The 22,804-nt window shown below is 36.7% G+C and overlaps 2 protein-coding genes across 3 annotated transcripts in view; both read left to right on the forward strand.

Moving 5' to 3' along the window:
- The first annotated feature begins 8,328 nt into the window (after nt 1–8,328).
- The window catches only part of LOC130648794 (FAD-linked sulfhydryl oxidase ALR-like), an 80,239-nt gene continuing 65,763 nt past the window's right edge, over nt 8,329–22,804 (forward strand). Inside the window, exon 1 of one of the 2 annotated variants that reach the window (XM_057454889.1) lies at nt 8,329–8,511. In XM_057454889.1, the coding sequence (XP_057310872.1) occupies nt 8,416–8,511 (96 nt within the window). In that variant the 5' untranslated portion in view covers nt 8,329–8,415. The remainder of the gene's footprint in view (nt 8,512–22,804) is intronic. The other variant, XM_057454888.1, reaches the window with a different exon arrangement.
- Nucleotides 11,754–15,375, forward strand: LOC130648792 (uncharacterized). The gene is made up of 2 exons (XM_057454887.1): nt 11,754–14,371; nt 14,506–15,375. The coding sequence occupies exons 1-2, from the start codon at nt 14,278–14,280 to the stop codon at nt 15,186–15,188; spliced, it is 777 nt and encodes a 258-aa protein (XP_057310870.1). The 5' UTR covers nt 11,754–14,277; the 3' UTR covers nt 15,189–15,375.

The raw sequence follows: 22,804 nt of genomic DNA on the forward strand, positions 1-22,804 counted from the left end.
CCTGTTGACCGCAGATGGCAAGGTATTGGAAGGGATCGTCGTTATTTTTTTGTATAATCACCATACTGTTATCTTTTCCCAGATCCTCCAGGTGGGGCACGGTACGTTGCTGTAGTTCCTCAATTTCATCCCCCAACATCACGAGCTGACTATCCCTATCCTCAATTTTATCATTGAGAAAGGCCATAGCATTCTCCTTATCCTCGAGGGCTTGACGCTGCTCCTTGAGTTCATCCTGTAATTTCTCAACACCTTTTTGAGCCAACCATTTGATTAGTTTTACTGCCTTAGGTTTCCTAAAACGGTGCGTAATTTCAAGCGCCCCGTCCAACGTGGCAAATAAATCATGCCGTTTTTTCATTCCTCCTGACATACCTGAAGAACTGTATTCGCTACAAATAGTTCCCATCATACCCTCTATTTCTCCCCTTAATATCGTCATATGGCAATCAAGACCATACTGCCTAGCATTTTGAATACATAGGAATCTCTCAAGATCAGCACGTTTGAACAGGGGCTGACTTTGTTTATCAAATAACGTCTCGATGGCTTCTGCAGGTTTTCGTTGAATAAGGCGAGTTGTGAAGACATTTTCTATATACTAATGCTTGGCCGGAGGATTTCACTTTGGTCATTCGAGAACCTTAAAAGTCCTAGGGTGTTCCAATCTCACATACAAGCATGCATGCTTGGATTTTTTCAATTCAGCCTTAATATCATTCCAATCGGAGATCAAATTCGTCTCTTCATCAGCTTGTCTCATGTCACTCCTCTCCGAGGGGTACCAGAGGAAGAGCTGTTTCTTTTGCCTCCTCAAAGTTTCATCAGCTATAACACGTTTCTTTTGCCTCCTCAAATTTTCATCAGCTATAACATCGTCGATTTCGAAGAGACTCTCCTCTCCTGCCAATAACGACAACAATTTTTGAATCCATTTGAAAAGCTCATTTCCAGGGTTGATCAGAAACACGTAGGGGTCTTTCCAGAGTGATGCCCTCTCCAAATATGTGGTATTCCACCGCACGGTGGGACATAGGATGACAATATTGTGGAAGAGCTTTTTATACTCATTTTCCAGGAAGTTCAGTACATGCTGTGTCTTGCCACAACTTGTGGGTCCTGTGAAGATAGTCGTGCATGGATCTCTTACGACATCCAACATTTTATTTCAATAATTCGATCACTTTCGATCGTGAATTTTGGGGTATATTGCGGCACATGCAGAACAAATCCATACACCCCGTGATTGTTTACCAAAGACCCCCGAAAGACAGGGCAGAGCTTGTTATTTTGGGTCCGGTATTCGAGGGGTAGCGAAGTATACATTAATTTTCCCCGCAGGCATCGCAGTACCTTGCGGTACCTTTTGACGAGTAGTACCTTCTCCGGGCTCTCTCCGATGAGTTCGGCGTACTGGGGTATAATGCTGTATGTGAATAAGGTATAGAGAAGTAGGTAATACTCATCCTGTTGAAGCCCTCTAATTTGCCTGTCAATAGCAGGGGGGTCTACCTTGTGTTCAATAACATGGTCCTTGCATTTGACACCCCGCCTTGTCTTTGCTTTATCGAGGCAGCTTATACAAGTCTTTGTTCGGACATTACCCCTAATCTTGAACCTGTCTGGGGGAAGAAGTTTTTTGCATCCTCTACAACGTTCGCTCTCCATTTAATATTGAGGTGTACGCCCTATGTGCTTTAGCAACATCAGCAATCGTTGGAGACCGGTAGGTCTCCTGGTATCTGAAGGGTGTCTTGTGGTGCACGTGTAACTCGAAGTTTTCCCGTATAACCTTCGGAGAACTGGGCCTTTATATGGTCCTGAAGTATAATTATCACTCATCTTTGTTATCTTTAGTCTCCTCCGCATCCTCTTTCTTCTTGCTCATATGCCTCACAGTATGGCCCGCTACAAGTAGTGGGGCTAAGAACCTCCCAATGGTACAGTACACGAGTATTCCCAAATCCGTCATGGAGTCCCAGATTATGGGGTCCTCTTCGTAACTTAATTCGTAATACGATACGTATACGTAATTCATCTACATTGTCAATATCTACGATATTCCCAATCAAATTTGCATACAGGTTAATCACATGGGTAGTCAACGCTTTTGCTGTTTTCTCGCCTTTCTCATGAAGCTCCCGTTGTACATACTCGGTATGGACTTTATCGATCGCCTCGTCTGGAGCCTTGTCAACAGAGCCTTCTGTACACTTCTTCGGCAGGAGGTGCCCTTTGCCCTTACGTAGGGCCTCTTTCAAAGCCTGACGCTTATCGATGGGTTTCTCTATCTGCTCGTAGGTTTCCGCGGAGGTGGCTTCATCGAATACTCGTGCGATATCAGACATCTTTATTAGTAGTCGTTTATAACGAAAAAGTACGTAGGCGATCATGGCATAGGGTATAAGTATAGCGATTAGTAGGCATATGTCCATTTTATTCCCCTGTAGACGTTAGGCGGTAATGCCCACAGGCAAGCGTCGTAATTTGATTGTGTTGCACGATCCGTTTGTCATCTGCCCGTGAGTGCTAGCTTGTTCACCTCTTGCGTGTATACCTTTTGACCCTTGTTTTGAATTAATACCTGGCTATTGTATACGTCAACGCCCTCTTCCAGACACCGCTGATAGTCGTCGAAGGTGATGGATTTTTTCGTGACACACCTCTTCACGCCCTTTGCTTTGCGATCACCGCCCTCTTTCGTGAGACTCTCATAGGCATAGAGTTTTGCCCTGAGGGTGATGAACTTGGTCATGATTTTTCCCGCTAATTTATCCTTCATAAGGCCTACCACCTTCTTGTTTTTCCCTATAGGAAGAGGCCTTCCATCATCTGCATCATAGGCACTTGTGTCAAAGCGTGTTTCAACATCCTGCGCGATATCCCTATAAAAGTGCTCTGTTCGTATATGGTAAACGAAGCTGTCTGTGTCCATGTGACATAGCTGTATTTTAGAACCATATTTTAGCTGCATATAGTCGTAGTGGAACTCGTACATGACTAGCTTTGACATGTCCAGAATGGCCTGGCCAATGTATACCGGCTTATTCATACTTATCCTCGTTTGTGACCAGCTGTATGTTGCGGTGATTGCGTATATTTTCCATGGTCTTCACGAACACGCTTAACTTCATGAGTTTGTAGAAGTCCTTTTCAAACTCGTTTTTGGCAGCCGTTTTCAGCCTCGTGTTGTGATCGATGTACCCCTTCAACCACGCCTTCTGGTTAACCGATTTTTAATTCAAGCCCATGTTTTATAGCCTCAATTAATGCCTTGATATGCACCACATATCTACGCTTGTCCTCAAAATTTGGTACCAATTTCTCGACCTTATGGACTCGTATGCTTGTCGTCTAGTCCCTCCAGGTAATCGATATCAACCTCCAGGATATACCCATGCCTATTGTCCTCAACGAGCTTCCCGATCCGCCGTTCGGTAAAGGCCTCAACGTTTGACACCCATTTGAAGCCGTCCGTTGGCAGGTCTTGACGCATCGCCCATTCGTATAGGTTGTTGGCATCCAGATACTGCAGGTAGGATGATTCAACCTCTGGATCGTACTGGTCTCCCATGTACCTATTGTTTGCATTGGAATACTGGTGTACAGCTTGGGTTATACCTCCTCCGATACCTTTTTCATACATCAATAGCATGTCGAGGTCTGTAAGGAGCTGTAGCCTTATACCCGTAAATTTGAGTGCTGCCTTCCTGGCGAGACCGTGTGCGCTGTAAAAGTGTGCAGGATCAAGCTTGTAGTTCGTCAACCACACATCCCGAAATGTTTCGAAGACGTCGGCTAATAGCAGTACGTCCGTGCTGAGGTACACATTCTGGTAGTCTCCCATGGTGACGTTATCACCCTCTGGGGTAATGATATTCCCTACCTTTTTAGCATATTTCTTATCTTCATCGCTGATACCATTCATAATCAACTTGCTGTAGAACACTTCCTTGGGGGGGGGGGGAGCTCCGACTCTTCGAATCTCTGCCATCCATCCATATACTCATATGGGTACACGCCCTTACTTCGCATGAGTTGAAACGTGTCATCCTCATTGAAAAACCAACGGAGATTTTTACACTGTTTATCATCGAGGTTGCTTGCTAATTTGTCTAACGAGGATGCCATAAATCGACAGGAATCTATGAACCTCATTTCGATCTTCTTATACGTTTCACCATCACCATATCCCATACCTCCAGGGGGTACCTTGATTTTCACGTTGAAACTGATATATTTTTCAACATTTTCCGCTATACAGCCGATGTCTTGGGTGTCGTACTTCTCGCCTAATTCCTGTATGAAGAGATGAGCATCATACCCCGATAAGTTGTGGAAGATGACAAGGATGTGTCCGGGTATCTTGTATTTGAGGTTACAGCTGTTATGGGTCGCGCCTCGATACAGTCCCGTGTAGTGGCAATGGTCCAGAACTGTGCGGTTATTCTCACAGTCATCGAAAGGTTTTAGGCAGATATGGCATTCCGTGGCCTCGTTGTACTCCATTTCCAGTACCTCTGTTAGAGGCAGCCTGTCCTGCTGCGGGTAGGTATAGTAGAGACGTCTCACCTCATCCTCCAGGTTATTAACAAAGCGGGCTACACAGTTCTCACCCCTGTAGACTTTTAGGGGATGGTACATCGCCATAGGCAAAGGTACTATAGGTGCACCAGCCGGATGGTACATGCTTGCATAGCTTTTTAGTCGTTTTGCCTCTTGCATCCTCTCCCGGGATGAGTAGACTCTCGAAATCGGCATAGATGACAAAGGGTACCTTGAATTGCTGTTGTCCATCTCTATAATATAGCCATTTTTTAGCCTCTGCTGGCATCGTAACAGCCTCGTGATCCTCGCAATATATTTAGTGCTTGTCCCTCGATTCAACTGCGGGAAAGCCCTGTAGGCAGTTTAGACAAAAATATATTGCATTCCTATTTTTCGAGGTCTCCTTGCCCAGGAGCCTCGATAAACTTTTGACGGCCGTATAATGACTCTTTTTATCATCCTTGATAAGCAATAGAGTCACCACCTTAGTACGTCCGTTGTGCACTGATCGGCGTAGGATGTTGATCTTCTTTCCCGCTATATACAAGACGTTCACCGCAATGTCAGGGTTATTCGCCTCAAATTTATATATGCTCTTGGTGCTTGTACGGAACTCTATACCCTCCCAGTTATAAAGGTCTACGTAGGCATTCAGCTTGCCGATCATTTGTGGGTCTTTCAATCTCCTCATGATGTAACGATGCTATTATACTCCACTTGAAGCACTCCTCGTCCTCATTTTTTGGGTTAATAATGGCTTTCTTTGAGGCTATCCACTTGGGTAGTTCGATGTACGATGAACCTCTTGTTAGTCTCAATTTGTGGAGGTCTACGTCGAGGTGTAGGATTTGAGAGATTGTAAAGCCACTCTGGCGGTAGTGCTGGATTTTCCACATGTGTTTTAATCTGGGCGAACGTACCATCCAGCACGTCGTCTACGTTGCTACCCTGGAAGACTGAGATCATATTACTTTTTAAGACCTTCTCTACCTCAATATACCTATCGTTGCCCCCTCTATATTTGACGGCTTCTTCCACATAATACAGAGGGACAACTGTACCTTCGCCGACCCCATATCTTCTACCTGCAGCTCAACCAAGATTTTCACGTTGAGTCCCTTTCCTATATACCGGTCAACGTCTGCTCCTCCTATTCCGGGAATTCGGAAACTTCGAAACGTCCTGCGGATGGCATGTTTATGTTCCTGGGGTGTAAAATCTTGCCCCGGCTGTTCATATAGATAGTCTTCCTCGGCCTCCTGTTCGACTTCGTCGGCCTTGTGTTGGCTGCCCCATTATAGATACCCATAACCTTACGGTTGAGGGCCGCATAGGTTCTCTTGACTCCCTCTTTTATAGGCTTTGGAATAGCGTCCACAAGCCAATTATAAAAGCCTTCATACCATCCCTTACAACAGAACGATTTTTCGACATCTCCTGTTTCTCGAATAGGTCCATCTCAGATGGGGGCAATACCCAGTTATGCCATTCCCTGATTTTACCCCCGATAGTTGGACGGACCTTCGCCATCTCCTGTTTCTGAAATATATCCATATCCGCTGGTACCATAGGCTTAGCTTAGGTGGCCTCCAAGCATACTGCGGTACATCCCCCGATGTTGGTTTAACGGGAACCCTTTCGGGTGCTCTCCGGGTGTATTTTTGTACATCCAATAAAGAAATCAATTCAGCCTTGCGTAGCCTATAATACCCCGTAAGTCTACGGCTTTTAGCTTCATCACGTAATTGTTTCACAGTATATGTGTTCATTTCTTTGTTGTATGGATTTTTACTTTGTCGGAGGATTTCATTCTGCTCGACCTGGCGTGTCTTTACTGCGCATGCGTTGATTTTTGATGATGTCAGCACTCACTAGGGAATCCCCCCCGCGCTAGAATTTTAACTCACTTTTGTATGATTTATGACATCATAACTCATTAGGGAATTACCCCTATTCAGCACCGCCTTTACCCTTTGAATTCCATAGCTATACATAGTATGGTACCGCAGGGTACTGGATGATCGGGATTTGTTGTGACGTCACTGCGTACGCGCACGCGACTACGCCAGAAGGAACATTTCCCTATCTCTACATTTGTCTCATTGAAGTAAATTTATAGCTCATGATCTACAATTTTTGTAACCCTACCCCAGGTAGCTATAGCTATTTTAGCTAGCTACGTATAACTAGCTAACTACACAGAAATTTGATAAGCTGTTAGCATAAGTAGTAGTAGTAGTAGTATTTATTTGCTGCTATATGGATTGTACAGTATATAATATATAAATATATAAATGTATATAAAGTTGTATATTAATAATAATACAAAACAAGCTAAGCAGTCAGAAGACCGACCACTAGCAAAAGCAATTCTAAAGAGGCCACCTTTAGGTACAGTTTTAAAACTATTTTTGTTTATGTGCAATATGCAAAAAAATTAATCTTAAGTAAGGGTTGTGATTTTTTTGGAGAAATGCACGGGTAAATAATTTAAGTCTAGAAGGACTAAGTGAGGTAAGATCAATAAAATTGAAATGCTTTTGGAGAGAGTTCCAGCTTTTTATTGCTTGATAGTGATAGAATCGGTACCATATGTTAAAGTCCTAATAGATGGTATAGAAAGAAGTTTGTAGGAGCATCTTCTAGTTGCAGAAGTATTTGGCAGATAAGTCAGATTGAAAAAAATTGTATATACGTAGGAGATAAGTTGTTAAGAGTTTTATACACTAAAACATTTAATGTGAAAATTATATCATCAAGGGGAGGTATATTTAGAGTATCAAAGAGTGGCTGAGAGTGGGTATAGTAATCAGAAAAAGTTATGAGGCGAACTGCAAATTTTTGTAGTTTAAAAATACAAGAGTTGAGTGGAAGATTTTGACCCCAGACTTGAGTTGCATATGATAGATGAGAGTGAAAAAGGGCAAAATATACAGTGCGTAGGGTTTTCCGAGATAAGTAATAACGTAATTCTGAGAGAATATCATTGGCTCTACGAGGTTTAAGAGCAAGGGTATAACACCCTTGCTCTTAAACTTCGATGATAGAACCAGCTTAAATTTTCATTCAAGTAAACCTCCAGGTATTTGATTGATGATGAGAGTGAGAGACGTTTACGACCTAGTTTCAACTTGATGTCATAGTTAATTTTTTCCTGATATTTCTGAAAAGGATAACTTCTGTTTTCGTCACGTTAAGAGCTATCTTATTAGCCAGCCATTGTAGTAAGATTTTTAGATCAAGGTTAACCTTCTTTTTTATAATGCTGAGATCTTTATGAGAAAATAGGAGACAAGTGTCATCAGCAAATAGGAAAGTTTCCGATTTAACTACTGCATCAAAGATGTCATAAAAGCTAAATGTAGCTGAGAAATATTCAAACGCACACACTAGGATTTCGTCTTGACCCAATGTACTGTTGTCTGCAAAGAGCTTGCACTAAAGGGGCTACGAACCGACTTCACATTCCGTATATCCCGCGCACAAATTAAAAATCCGGCAATCGCGTTTTGCGCAATGAACAGACCAGCGTGCTTTGCTCGCTGGTTTAATATTGTAGTATATTACAAACAAATATTTCAGCAAGACTCATTCTGGATGAAAACATGACCTGTTTGAGTCTGTAAATTACATACATGCCGGAAAAATAACCATTTTTGTTTCTAGCCGCTCGACTTTCGTGTAAGTCACTAAAGTCGAAAACCAACAGCCGTTCCGTAGCCCCTTTAAGCTTGTCGCAGTTAGGGATGCCATCTTTTTATCACACGCTTCAGCCAATCATATTGTTTTATTACATGATCGGGACGCCGATGTGTATTTACTGTATGCTAAGGTTGCGCTATAAAATTCTTCATTACCCCTTGACCAATGGCTGATAAAAATCAAAAGACTGAAAAACCCTGCCGTGCTTGTAGTGATTTTAAAAGTTGGACCAAGAGAATGACGGGTGCGAAAAAATCAAATGTGAGAATATGTAGCTATTCTTCTTCTTTCTTTTTGTTTTTTAAGGAGTGTTTATTTTCCATGTTATTAAGGGTAGCTAGCTAGCTAAGCTAGCTATGTAATTCTGATCTGTTATACTCCACACTTCTATTCCACAGGTCAGTGTCTTTTTGTATATAGCTAACTGTTTTGAAAGATTTTTTCTAATTACCTTTGTTTAAAAGTTGTTGCCGATAAACCAATGTTAACCTTGCACCTTATCCCAAGTTTAGTAGACGTTTCCATGTGACCCACCTCAGATTATCTTCAAATTCCACTGACTGGTGGCCTTTTTGTAGACCGTCTAGACAGTGCAAAAGATCTTGGGCTCAAACTTCATTGAGTCATGCCAGAGACTATAAAAGTGTTAATCAATCCTTTCTGCTTAATGTTCAGCATGAGAATAGGATTGATATCATAGCCGGTTGTTCAGTTGAGTGGCTGTTGTGCTTGCATGCCTTCCGTAGCTCAAATGGGAGCTTTAAATGCACTAGGACCCCCTTGGCAGGACCCTCATTGATAATAGGAACTGAAGGGACTATCCTGGATAAATATAGTAATAATAATAATAATAAAGTACACTCACCCCATTCCGAAATGTAAAACAAACCTAAAAAGTTCAGGTAAACTGCTTAAGGTGATTCTAAAGTTACAGCACCTTAACAATTGACAAAATTAACCCATTTTGAATGGCAGAAGCACAAAGCACTAATTTTCAATAAGGCTGAAAATTGATACTCATGTAGTTTTCCACTCATTAGTTGTCTGAGTTTCTCAGTAATAACACATAATCATAAACAGATAAACACATCAAATGCTTGCCCAAGGCAAAGACAGTAACGCCCTTGAATGTTATGACACGCTCACAATGCCATGTACATTCATGGCCAATTATAGCGCCGTTGATTAGTGGTTATAACTTGCACTTTGTGCTTAAGACAAAGGTTTTATTTCCCTTGGTGGTAATTCAATATCGGTGAGTGAATGTTACCAGCCCTTGGTTAATCCTAGGCCATGTGAGGGAAATTAAAGAGATGGCACACTCACTGCTGTTTCAGGGGGCAATATTTCGGAAACTCAGACTGCGCTTGCCTAAACTTTTTTTTGAATTAAAACTGGGGTGAGATGCTTTAAATTGTACACATATTTTAGGCTAGCTAACCTTTATTTGGATACAGCTTTATACCCATTAAACACACTGAAACTTTAAAACTGAGATTTGATAACAAAAATTTTATTATTTATCAATAAAATTTTTAAAAATTTTTAAAAAAAAAAATTTAAAAAAAAGTGTTTTTTTAAATCATCATTTCTATGGAAAACCTTCTACAGATATACAGTTTTCAATATTGAAATGACTTCCACCTTGATCTGTTCCAAAAATCAATATATTGTTACTCTAGTCCCGCCAGGTAGTAATATTTTGTCCCATACATAACAGCTCTTACTTTGTAAGTTTATCATGCATAATAAATGTTTTCATTCCAAAACTTCATTGAAAACACTTTCAGGGATCCTAGGGCACATTTTGTAAAAGAAATTTTGTTTGCAAGAAAACCTAAGATAAAGAAACACACAGTTTTGTGTTACGTATAGGACAATTTTTACCACAAGATGCTCCTGCTGATGCACTTAAAATCCAAAACGGAAGCCCTACAGAACATATAAACTCTCTATTTGAATATCACACATCTGAGATACTTTATGACTGATAGACTTACATATTTGTCAAGTCAAGGTTTTGTTATCTCAGTTAAAAATAAGTTAATTTATTGAACCAAAATTGTCCCATACGTAACATTTTAAATATATTTTGCTTTCAAGTGCTTTTTTCAATCTAATATTGAGAGAAAATCTAACTAGTCATGATAAAAATAAATGGCTTAGAAAAGTGCCGAACAAAGTACTGTATGTTGAGGGCTAAATCAAATTAGTTTAATCTTTCAAAATTTGAAGAATTTTTAAGGTTATTTGTCAGACAAATAGCATTTTTTATTAGTTTAGATATAAGCAATTATAACAGTCACTGAAAAAGCATGAAAAAGAACTAACTTTTTGTCTTCTTTTAAAAAAAGCGTTACGTATGGGACATTTTGTAAGGTATGGGACATCAGTCTTTAGGAAAGGGTGACAAAATACAGGCAAAATAATTTTTGACAGTAATAGGTTCTCATTGTTTGATACCATGGGGCCAATAAATAACACATGCAATTTTACGCTTTCTGGCTTTCACCTTTAAAAAAAATACAAGTATAGGTGTTACGTATGGTGGTTAAATTCCAATTCCATAGCTTAATGCTCTGATATTTCTTACATAGTGTAAAAGAAAAATCTTGATATTAGTAGTTATAGACATGGGGGTACAAGGCCAGTTTTTGCATTGCTATAACTTGCCTCGCACACCCATGTCTATGACACTTGTACACCTTATGGATACAAATAATTTCTATTAATTTATGGTTTATGATGATGGTAAGGAGCCGAGCAGGCTCGGGAAGTCCTCATAGGGCATCAGAGCGCAACATGATTCCTCATCTGGTTTCTCATCTAATATAATTATTTAGGAACGCATGATGCAATGGTTCCATATGTTAGATCCACATGCTAGGACCATAGAAGCTGGTTCCATATGTTAGATCCACATCCTAGAACCAGCATTGGACCCACATAATGGATCCAAAGAATGTAAATGGGGATCCAAAGAATGGAAACAGGGTTGGCAAAATACGATTATTTAAACAATACCAATTCCCACATATGTTACCATTTACGTCAATCCCACAAATTCAACTATTGGAACACCTGCTGCCTCATCTTTCATTTTACTAATAATTTTCTTATTCGATGTATTATAGAATCGTGATGTTTCAGGGTAATCACTGTTGTCAAATTTTCAACCATGGGCTCTGATCAAATTCTAATACACGATGCACTTTTTAATTTTCAATCCTACATCCATATATAATTGTAAATTTCGATAGTGTAATACGCATTTCTCTTTTTTACCTAATGTTGGTATTAATTTATTTACATCATCATCATCATCATCATCATCATCATCATCATCATCATCATCATCATCATCATCATCATCATCATCATCATCATCATCATCATCATCATCATCATCATCATCATCATCATCATCATCATCATCATCATCATCATCATCATCATCATCATCATCATCATCATCATCATCATCATCATCATCATCATCATCATCATCATCATCATCATCATCATCATCATCATCATCATCATCATCATCATCATCATCATCATCATCATCATCATCATCATCATCATCATCATCATCATCATCATCATCATCATCATCATCATCATCATCATCATCATCATCATTCTCGGCTTAACGTCCGTTTTCCATGGTAGCATGGGTTGTACGGGGTATATTAATGACCCTCTTCCAATCTGATCCAGACTGTGTTAGATCTAAACTCAACTTCCTCTGTATCAAGTCTGTCCTTATAACCTCCTGCCAAGTCTTTCTCGGTCTGCCTCTGGGCTTTGCCCCATGAACTATCAAGTCTCTACACTTTCTTACCCAATTATCCCCTCCATTCTTTCCAAGTGCCCCAGCCAATTCAATCTTCTTATCTGGATAACATCTTTAATTCTACGGATACTTACCCTGCTTCTTAGCTCATCTGAACTTTTTCTGTCTCTCAGACTGGCGTTACACATCCACCTAACCATTCTCATATCATTCCTTTCTAAACGGTCAAGATCTTCCTGCTTCACTGCCCATGTCTCACTACCGTACAACATAACACTTCTTACACAGGCCTCATACAACCTACCTTTTAACTCAATTGACAAGACTCTGCTAGTCAACAAAGAAAGTAACTCTTTGAACTTTTTCCAAGCAGAACCTATTCTGCAAGTTACATCACCTACTGATATATTATATTGTTCTTGGATTTTTTTACAATAGTCTGATAACATATCTCTGGAGCTAATGGATAATCATTATGTAGATTATGTAGTTCCTTTTGATATTCTAAATCAACTTCTAATATTAGTCCTTTACCACTTTCTGGTTTATAATCAGCTAGATTACATTTTTTTATTTCCTTTTCTTTTTACCATCTAAATCCACCAGTTGGTAGATATTGTGACATTCCATAACAGTATAGATTGTTAGCATCTAAATACATTAGATACTTCGATAGCATATCCTTATCATAATTGTTAATGTACGTATATTATTGGCTTTCCCATATCTGTTGGCAATATATGATACACCACCTCTTAATCCCTTTTCAATAAATAAAAACATGTCAACATCTGTCATCAATTCAAGTTCTACTTTCGTCATTTTCAGCATTGAATTTTTATAGAAATGTTTTTTAATGATTTTACTAATCTGTTGCATAATAAAATGGCTATCATATCCTCTTAGATTTAGAAAACTACTGGTACTTTGTCTGTTAACCTATAACTTAAATTACATTCACTATGTGCTGATTCTCTATATCTACCTGTTACATGGCAATGATGTCTGACTATAGTATCTGTATCAATTTTTTTTTTATTACATATGCGGCAACTATTAGCTTTTTTAAAATTTTTGATATCATCTCTTGACATTATCATATCCTGTTTAAAATGTTTATTTTTAATGTATTTACAATATTTAGCATTTAGCTTCCTTTATCATTTCTTCCATAAATTTGTATACAGCATCTGGACCCCTATATATTTTTAATGGTCTGCTACAGTACAGTCTGAATGTAATCTATTGCGGACGCGAAACTCGCATGAATAGTTACACAGAACAATAACATTGGGATAGCTTTTGTTTTTTTTAAGAAAATAATTGCCTCACTCTCACTGATAAACAATGACTCCACACGATCGATTGTTTAATCACAATATGTTTCAAGATCAATTTTAGCAATCTATTTTGCGCGAACTCTTTTAAAAAATTTAATTGCAGTAATTAAGCGTTCTTTTTAGATCGCATTTTAAAAGTTTAAAAATGAAAAGCAGCGATAGAAATGTTTTTTTAGATCGCATTTTAAAAAAAATCGAAAAGCAGCATTTAATAGTTGTGAACAATGCTTCTCGTAGGTTTCTTAGATTAAATGCGCTGGAATCTTTTTAAGTAATTAAATCAACAATACATTCTCGCGCAATGTATTAGAAAACTTCGCGAAAGATTTTTATTAGTTAATTACTTCACGCTATTACTTAAGGGAATAGCTATCAATACATTTACACAATGCGTCTCGGTATTAGAAGAAATATAATTGCTCCGATATTTCTTCGCGAGCGCATTGTTTTTTAACGTGCAAATATAAACTCGCAAAATGCTCAAGGGATTCAATACTCCTTTTCATAAATTATTGCGCAATATCCAGCCTCATCTTGAAACTGAGGCACTTGTTGTGTATTTTCCTCACATTTTTTCTGCTTTGGGGCGGGGGATTTTATAATAACAACTCATCATCAGTATTATAGAGATAATCATTCTCAATAATAGGTTTCGCTAATTAATTATCAAGTTCCCATACAAAAAGAATTATCTCCATTATTTTTTGCTGCGTTTCAGTGATAAACATTAGAAATAATCATTCGTTGGCAAGAAGGTGTCTAAGAAGGTTTATCTGGTATTCACAAAACAAACTACAGCTATTTTTCAAACTAAAATCATCAAAAACTGCTATTTTAATAGCAACAATACATCACACAAGGCTCACGCTTCGAAGTACTTTATTATATATGTTTTATACAACAAAAATGGACAAGGAAGATCAACATGAAATTGAACTGGAGGTTGAAGATTTTCAAGAGCTCTTTAATGATATCTCAGTAGGTAAGTGATAGCAGATAGATACATGGACCTTAAAAAGTTAGACAGGGAAAACACAAAAATTATTATTCACTATACATTGGCTAAAAAATTGTTTATAATTGTATTAAGACAGACATATTTTCTTATATTTTCAGATCCAGCCAGCATTATTCTAACTGAGGATGATATATCTGACCCTCATGTCAAAATTGATATTGAAAAGCTGCCAAAGTACAAAGTCGAACACCTGAAAAGCTGGCTAATATTTCGTGGCGATACATTACATGGGATTGACACACTCAAGGATGCACAAGTACGAGTTTTGCACTATATTGAAAGTAAAACCAGCAGTAGGATTGTAGATCCAACTCCAGAAAAAGTTTGGCTTAGGATAAAAGCAGAAAAAATGGGGATATTACTGAAACCTTTGTGGAAAGAAGGAACTATGCCAGCTGTGCCTGTTGAACTGAAGGCAAATATATCAAATCTATTAGACTTAACAGGATGGTCAAAATCGTTGACAGAAATGCCCAGCTTCACTGTAGAAAATATAAACATTTACAATAAAAAAGTCAACCAGACATATTGTAAAAATTCTACTGCAATAAAAAAACATTTCATACGTGGTGATCAATTTATTGAAGAAAATTTTCTTGATTCGACCAACATGTATGCGAAACAAAGTGACTCATTATTTTTTTTGAAAGGTGTGGCAGCTGCTAGTTTAAAGAAAGCAAACAGATGGGTATTTTTAGCTTTAAACAAAATCACAAGTGAAATTCGATATGCCTATTGTCAATGCCCAGCTGGAAGTGTTGGAACATGCTCCCATGCTTAAGCTCTCATGAAAACTTTAGCTAAATGGGTGGTAGATAGACTATCAATGATTCCCGATGCAAAAGCTTGTACCTCGAAACCTTGTGTTTGGAATGTACCACAGTCTAGAGACAAAATTGAGAAAATACCTGTGATGGAATTGACAATAAAGTCACCTAATGCAAAAAAAATTAAAATAGAGAAAAATAATGATACTAACTGTACACCGAAAGAAAAAAAAAGGAATTGTTTCGTCCTTATACGAGTCACATGTTTCTTCACATACTGCTGATGAGGATTTGACGTTCCTATTATCGCACATGCAAAATACAAAAACCAACATTTGTGCCACAAAACTGATTAACCTAAATCCTGTTCACTTTAAACAAACTCAGTTTGGAAATGTACCATCAGGTTCATTGCTAAGCTACCAATGCCCTATTATGCCTCCTGATTTTAAAGTTTATTGTTCTATTCCTAATTCATCATCAGTATGTCAAGATGGTTTTAGTTTTCAACAATATCCACCGTTTCCATTTCAGCAAGTACAAAATAATATTGTAGAATATATACAAAAAATTCACATTGTTGAAATAAAAAAAATGCAAAATGTCGAAACTATGAAGGGTCATGCAAACAATATTGAAAAAATCGAATCAAGTACAAAAAACCAAGCTGCTGATCCAAACTGGTTTGCGTATCGTAAAAATAGATTCACCGCCTCGTTATGCAACAAACTTGGAAAAACTGCACCAAAAACAGAAAGAGGGTCAAAAACTTTAGCTCGTAATATTGTAGCTGGTGACCCAGCAAAGCTCAATAAGATTGTAAAAATGAAAATGGCGTATGGGCGGTTTTATGAACCAATAGCAATTCAACATTATGAAAGATACATGACACTTCAAAACTTCAATATAACCATTGAACAATGTGGCTTGGTCATTGACAGAGTTAATTACGTGTTAGGTGCTACACCTGATGGCAAAGTAACCTGTGATGGTTCATTTGGCATATTAGAAGTAAAGTGTAGCGAACAGTATAAGGATATTGATCCCAAGACAATTTGTCACATATCACCCAATCCCTGTGTTGTTCTTGATAAAGATAGTGGTTTAATCAATATTAACAAAAAGCATTCATACTAACGGCAGGTGCAAATGCAGTTAGCTATCACTTGTCGAACTTGGTGTGATTTTGTATTTTACACATCAAAAGGTTTAGTGATCGATAGAGTATTGTTTGATGAGAAATTTTGGGAACAATTGCAGAAAAATATTCTAGATTTCTATTTCAAGTACATGCTTCCAGAAATTGTTGAATGTGACAAAGATTGAGTTAGAATCAAGACACAATATGTCATGTATATACTATATGTGAACAATATATATTTTATATTACTTTTTTATTTAATATATATAGGTTTGTGAAAAGCATTTGAAAAGCTAAAGTTTCTTTTTTTAAAGTTATTCTCTCTTCAAGGTCTAACAGTCACATTGTTAATATATAAACATTAAAGTTTGTATCTTATTTTAAAATAGGCTGTTGAAAGTTAGTCAAGTTAGTTAGATATTATTTGATTCAGTGACCCTAGCATATTTACTGGAATCACTCTATCAAAATTATGAAAACACTTTAGTCTTTGGATCATAAGTTCGACATGAATTCTTTCTGCGGCTATTTGTTGACTACGAACAACTTCACTTTCTGTAAACTGATCACGCCCTTTTAGGAAAGATGGTATAATGAGTTCCACACCCAATGGATGGACATAATCGGCTATTAAGAATCCACGGTCTGCCATTATTGCATCTCCAGGTTCCCATAATTCTGGATACAAAAAAACCACTTTTGATAACAATGTTTTTGTCTGAAATACTTCCGGGATAAGCTGAAGATACAAATGTGAAGCCACCACCAGGTGCAATTCCAACTAAAACTTTAACAGTTGTGTGGCTTTTGTAATCAGAATACATGAGCTTATGTATCACTAGTGAGGATGGTACTGCTATTTTGATTTCGACACAGTTTATGATGCAGGGTACATTAGGGAATTTGTCCTTCATTGATACAGGCATGGCTGCTTTTACGTGTTCCCTTGTAGGCCATATGCAAACAGATCCAAATTTTATATACATAAAATTTATCCAAGTTAATATCGTATTAGTTATCGTACCTTTTGATGCTTGAAAAAGATATGATAGGTGAAAAATATCAAAGTTTCGTCTTAGTCTCACCAATGTCATTAAGAAACTTTCTGATGGTGATAAAGTACGAGGTCTACCTCTTGATGAATCCCCCTTGATTTGTTGGTTGTTATATAATACAATGTTCTCGCCATTCTCACCAGCATTTAAAAATATTAATATTCCCCGGAAAATATCAACCGATGGCAAACCAGTGTAGTGATTGCATCCTTGATCTGATAACAGCACTTATTCAACAAATTTACATTTAACTGTACTTGTATTTGCTTTCAAGGTCTTATTTTCTTCTATTAACATAGAAATTTGCTTTTGTAAATCTGCTGATTTTTCTGTTTGAGTAGAAGAATCTATGGTAAAAAAATTATCTTCAAATACATCCATTTCAGGTTCATGTTGTGCAATTTCTGACACCAAATTTCTGAATTTTTTTCGTGGAGATGGTCGGTCAACTGGTGGCTTTCTCCTACTCGAATCATCTTTTACCATTGTCTCCAAAAGTACAGGTCTTGCACCCTTCTTTAGACGTCTCAAAGTACCGCCGGGAGGTCGAATAATGTCCGTTTTAGAAAAGTGTTTTTCACACAGAACAGTGTGGTTAGTTACACGAAAATTGTCCTTTCCATCAACACGTTTAATTCTACTACACCACACTTTTCTCTCACCAACATCTTTTGAAAACGTGAAAAAACTTGTTGCTGTTGAAATACGTTCACCTTCAAACTCTACTAAACCAGTATTGTCACAACCCCAGGCTGCACATTGCTTTCCAAGACTTTTTGTTCTTTGTTTACGTTTTTTTTGACACACTATCCGCCATTACGATTTTTATTATGAAGAAAGTACACAACGGCTACCTCGTTTTCGTGTTAACGCGATTACGTCATCGCGAATTTATGAAAAGGAGTATTATAACAAAAGACAAACGACTGCCGTCCTCCACGCAAAGGTCTGATATTAGCGTGTGCGCAGTAGATTACATTCAGACTGTACTGTATATTTGTCATCATATCTACATACCACCTTATAACCATATCCAAAATCCACATGTTTCTGGTATGCTTCTGTGTATGATTTACTGTTTTTAGGTGCACATCCATGTACTTTCTCATTGATGGCTTTAAAATCTGCATATATTACAAATGGTGCCTCTAATTGTTTATGGTAGTTTTGGAATTTTTTTTCACCCTCGTTTGGCATATTTATGACTTGTTTACCATTTATCACCATACAAATTTCAATATGATTGTCCAATATTTTTTTAGTAGAGAAACATACAAAAGTGTTTTCTTTCCCTATGTTTTGTTTTATTGTACATGAAGCTGTTGAAATCATCAATTAGTACATAATGTTTGTGTTCATCCTCTGTTATTAATAGTAGTGACATACTATCATCATACTATCATCATATTTCTCTTTTGATACATATATTGGATATAGTTGCTTATCCTCATAGCTGAATACATTTTTTCTGATGTTGTTCTGTTTTTCAATTTTATTATACTGTTAGTGATTACAGGAAATTCAATACCATCACAGTTCAATTCATCTACATATCTTCTATCGGATTTTTTAATTCTTTCTGGATGTGATCCCTTATATTTGTTCAAATGCCTGATATGGCACTATTTAAAACATTCACTATCTGTATTTTGCATATTGATTAGTCCCTTTGAACTATTTCTTAATTCTTCTGGTAGTTCTATGTAACTTGATCTGTTTAGTGGATCATATAATGTTAAATTCAAAAAGTGTGAATCTACTTATTCAATAGTCCACCCAAATCCTTCAGAAATCAATTGGTTGATAAGATTTATTATTTGCTGAGATGATAGATTTATAGCATAATGGCAGGCTTCTCATTTTGTAAATATGTACTTACGTGATCAATGCCAGTTGACCGCGTTACGCGATTGCATGGCGTACGTAATTTGCCCTAGGTACGCAATTTTTAAAATGGCTATTTGTTTAACAACGCACGTGCAAAGGATGTTACGCGTGCGATACGGGCTCCAAGGTTAATCTTTGTTGTGCATTCATTTTGCAGTAGAAAAGTGGGGGACGTTTTGAATCGTGAACCCCAAACATGATGATTGAGCGTCTACTGGTATAGCGACTCTCTCAATCTTAACTTCCTTTTCTACATGTCCGAAATAGTATGCATGACTATGCTGTCATTTAATAAATGGTTTCCAATTGTTTTGTCAAATGAAGAAATTATCTACAATTAAATCCATTATAAAATGTCTGTTCCGCCTGTAAGTGCAGTTTTGCAGACTTGAATCATCCGTGCTCCGTCGATGTTCACGTCCGCATTAGTTAAGAACCGCATGGCTGGATTTCTTGTGTAAGACCTGGTTACCAAACGACGAAGAGTCCAGGCAAAAGAGATTTATGTCTATGTATTTCTTTTAACTAAGTCAGGAGTCGGTGAATTAGCTAGGATGGTCAGGTTGGCTATAAATAGGCTTGCTCGTGGATTAAAAGGAGCAGGATGGATATCATTTTCATTTGTGACAGTGTATACTCTATTTTTAAAGTATGCAGTTTTAAGCACCATATCATTTGCATCAAGTGGTTTTACAAATATCATTTTTAATGTTTCCACATATTTGAAACCTTTTAATTTCTCCAATTCTCTATTTAAAATGCCTGATATATTATTTCTTGTGGATTCCAATTGTTTTAATGGATCCATTTTGTTTTTAATTCTAACCACAAATGATTTAGTTGCCATCTGAAATGCACTATCAAGTTGTATTATTGAGGTTGAAACAGGTTTTCTTGGTGCTGGTACTGGTTTTATGGGTCTGGGTGCTGGTAAAGGTTTAGTGGGTCTGGGTGCTGGTACTGGATTTACGGGCTGGGTGCTTACATTGGCTTATAGGGTTCTATATTACCCTGCTTCAAAAGTTTTTTATACCTTGGACCATCTATCTTGATCCATTTCTTGGTCTCTGGATTTTTAATATATCCAGGTTTCTCATCAGTGGTTTTATTACCACGTATTAAATTAATTAGCTCAGCCTTGCTTAGTTTTTTGAGATCTCTTTCACTCACCATTATTAGGCTTGGAAATTGTTTTATTCATTTTATATTTCAAAGAAGTGGTATCTCTTTAAGTCAAAAACGTTAATAAACTATATATAAATGATAGTATAATCCATATTACCATTTTATGATAACAAATATTTTATGCATTCGTCTTTTTAATATTCTTTACTCTTTTGATGTTGATTTTAAACATTCCACAATAACAATCCATTATAATAATAAAGTGATATCTTTTTAAGTGGTTTGCGTCATTGTAAATAACTGAAATATGATACCAGTCTTTCATATAATGTACTATAGTTTTATTTACTTAAGTATTTTATTTATATGCTTTATGTTGTCCAATGTTATTTGTGATTTGAATGTTCTATGACAATATTTACATTTGATTCTAACTTCATAGAAATAATGGATGATTTCAGTTAGAATTTCATCATAATTATTGCTTACCAGTATCTTGTATCCATTAGCCTCATACTTCTGTAGCATTATTCTTTGATTATCAGATAATTGACCATTACCCTTTGGTGTCTTAAACTCAATTACAAATCCTGGATATACCAAATGAAAATTTTGTATTACCATATCTAGTGCACCATTTTGATAGCCCATATTGTATGATCTTATTCTCATGTTACTATTTATTTGGTTTTCACCCAATGATACAGCCATAATTGCCTCAGTGTAATGGTTTCTAATATAATTGATAACCTTAGAGTGTAGATCATATTCTGATTCAATAGTATAGCGGGCCAACATCTTGAATTTCTTTTTCTCATACTGTCCGGTTAATGGTTAACATCTTTTGTAACCCATGTTTTGAATTCTTTTGCTTTCCCCATCTTTGATCTAATAATAAGGCTATATATAATCCTGATTCATTTATGTCATATCTCCATTTTTTAGGGGTAGCACCACAGCCCTCCTAGATTTGAGGTCTTTTAGTGTGGTTTTATCTTCTGGTTCAACATGATCAAGAATAGCCTTACGAGTATTTGTATATTCCAATATATTGGCAATTGCTTTTGCTTTAAATCAAACAGTATCACCATCATTAACAATATCTAATTTCACATCTTCATAAATAAAGACTTCTATTATAATAACTACAGATAATGTTATTTTCCTAAATACCTTCCATTATATCCTATCAAAAATATCACACATCCGCACTTACTGCATGTTACTATATGTAATCACCATTAATTTGTTTATAATAAGGGTTTGCATCATTCAATAACCCATTACATTGTCTACAATAACTGTAAATACAATAGTCTTCCATATAACTATTATCTTTTCTTATCTCATACCAATAAATACCACCACCAACCATACTCATACTGGCAACAATAAATCCTAATTCCCTATATTTCTGTGATTCTGATGGTTTATAGAAGTCTAATAGTTTAGGCCCTGGTGATAGTTCTGGAAGTTTGGTACCAGTAAGAACATAATATCTCTTCATTGCAATATTTAAATCATTAAACCTTTTTTCTGATAAGTTTTCCAGTCTTATTTCATTATTTATGTAATCAATTCGTTAAGTCATGTCTTTTTCTTTCTTCATCACTTCCCCTTAATGTACTAAAAAGGAAATTACTACCTGAGAAAGCAAGAGCGTTCACAATAGCACAAATACCCAACATTGCTAAGCTTATATATATCTTGTATATTATCAGGAATTATTTTCTGCTTCACTAGTATTTTCCGGTATACGAGTTTCACCGTTGGTGCGGGTTATTATATTGTGGTGCGGGTTATGTGATAAGTTTTATATTTTCTGTCATTTATTGCGAAATTTAAAGTTTACATTCAATACTTCAACTACGTGATTTAATTTTTTTTACACAGTGAAATTGCTTTCTTTAACTTTCTATTGCTTGACATTGCTAATATTACGAGCTCTCTCTGAAACACAATTCTGGAGATCATTTTTCTTTGTGTTGAATGTAATTCTAATCTATTTATATCTTTGCAATCACATTGAGCACATTGAAATGATTTGCTTTTGGTAATAGAGCAATATAGCAGGTATCATTTTTAGGTTTAATTGACACGTATTTCACAACCTAGTGCCCAGGACTTAATTATTAATTCCTGTTAAAAATTTTGAAAAATGTTAAAATTAAAGTAATTTTCTTTTTTTTATCTAAAATATCAAATATAAATATAAAATATCAAAAATAAATATAAAATACAATAAGACACCTGCAACTATCTCCTCATTGCCTCCATTCATTTTATTATGCACACTGTGATTGCTGAGATATAAATAGATAACAAAATTCTATAAACATTAGAAAAGAACGTTTCGTACATTTTTATTTTTATGCCAAAAAAACTTAAATATACATAAAAAGCGGAGATTTTACTTTAGGTT

Source organism: Hydractinia symbiolongicarpus, chromosome 7 (assembly GCF_029227915.1).
Source record: "Hydractinia symbiolongicarpus strain clone_291-10 chromosome 7, HSymV2.1, whole genome shotgun sequence".
In the NCBI taxonomy this organism is placed as follows: Eukaryota; Metazoa; Cnidaria; class Hydrozoa; order Anthoathecata; family Hydractiniidae; genus Hydractinia; species Hydractinia symbiolongicarpus.

Coding starts and splice junctions, on each gene's coding strand:
- LOC130648792 (XM_057454887.1), top strand. CDS start 14,278: ATGTTTTATACAACAAAAATGGACAAGGAAGATCAACATGAAATTGAA. Junction 14,372..14,505: donor CTTTAATGATATCTCAGTAG/GTAAGTGATAGC, acceptor TTATATTTTCAG/ATCCAGCCAGCATTATTCTA.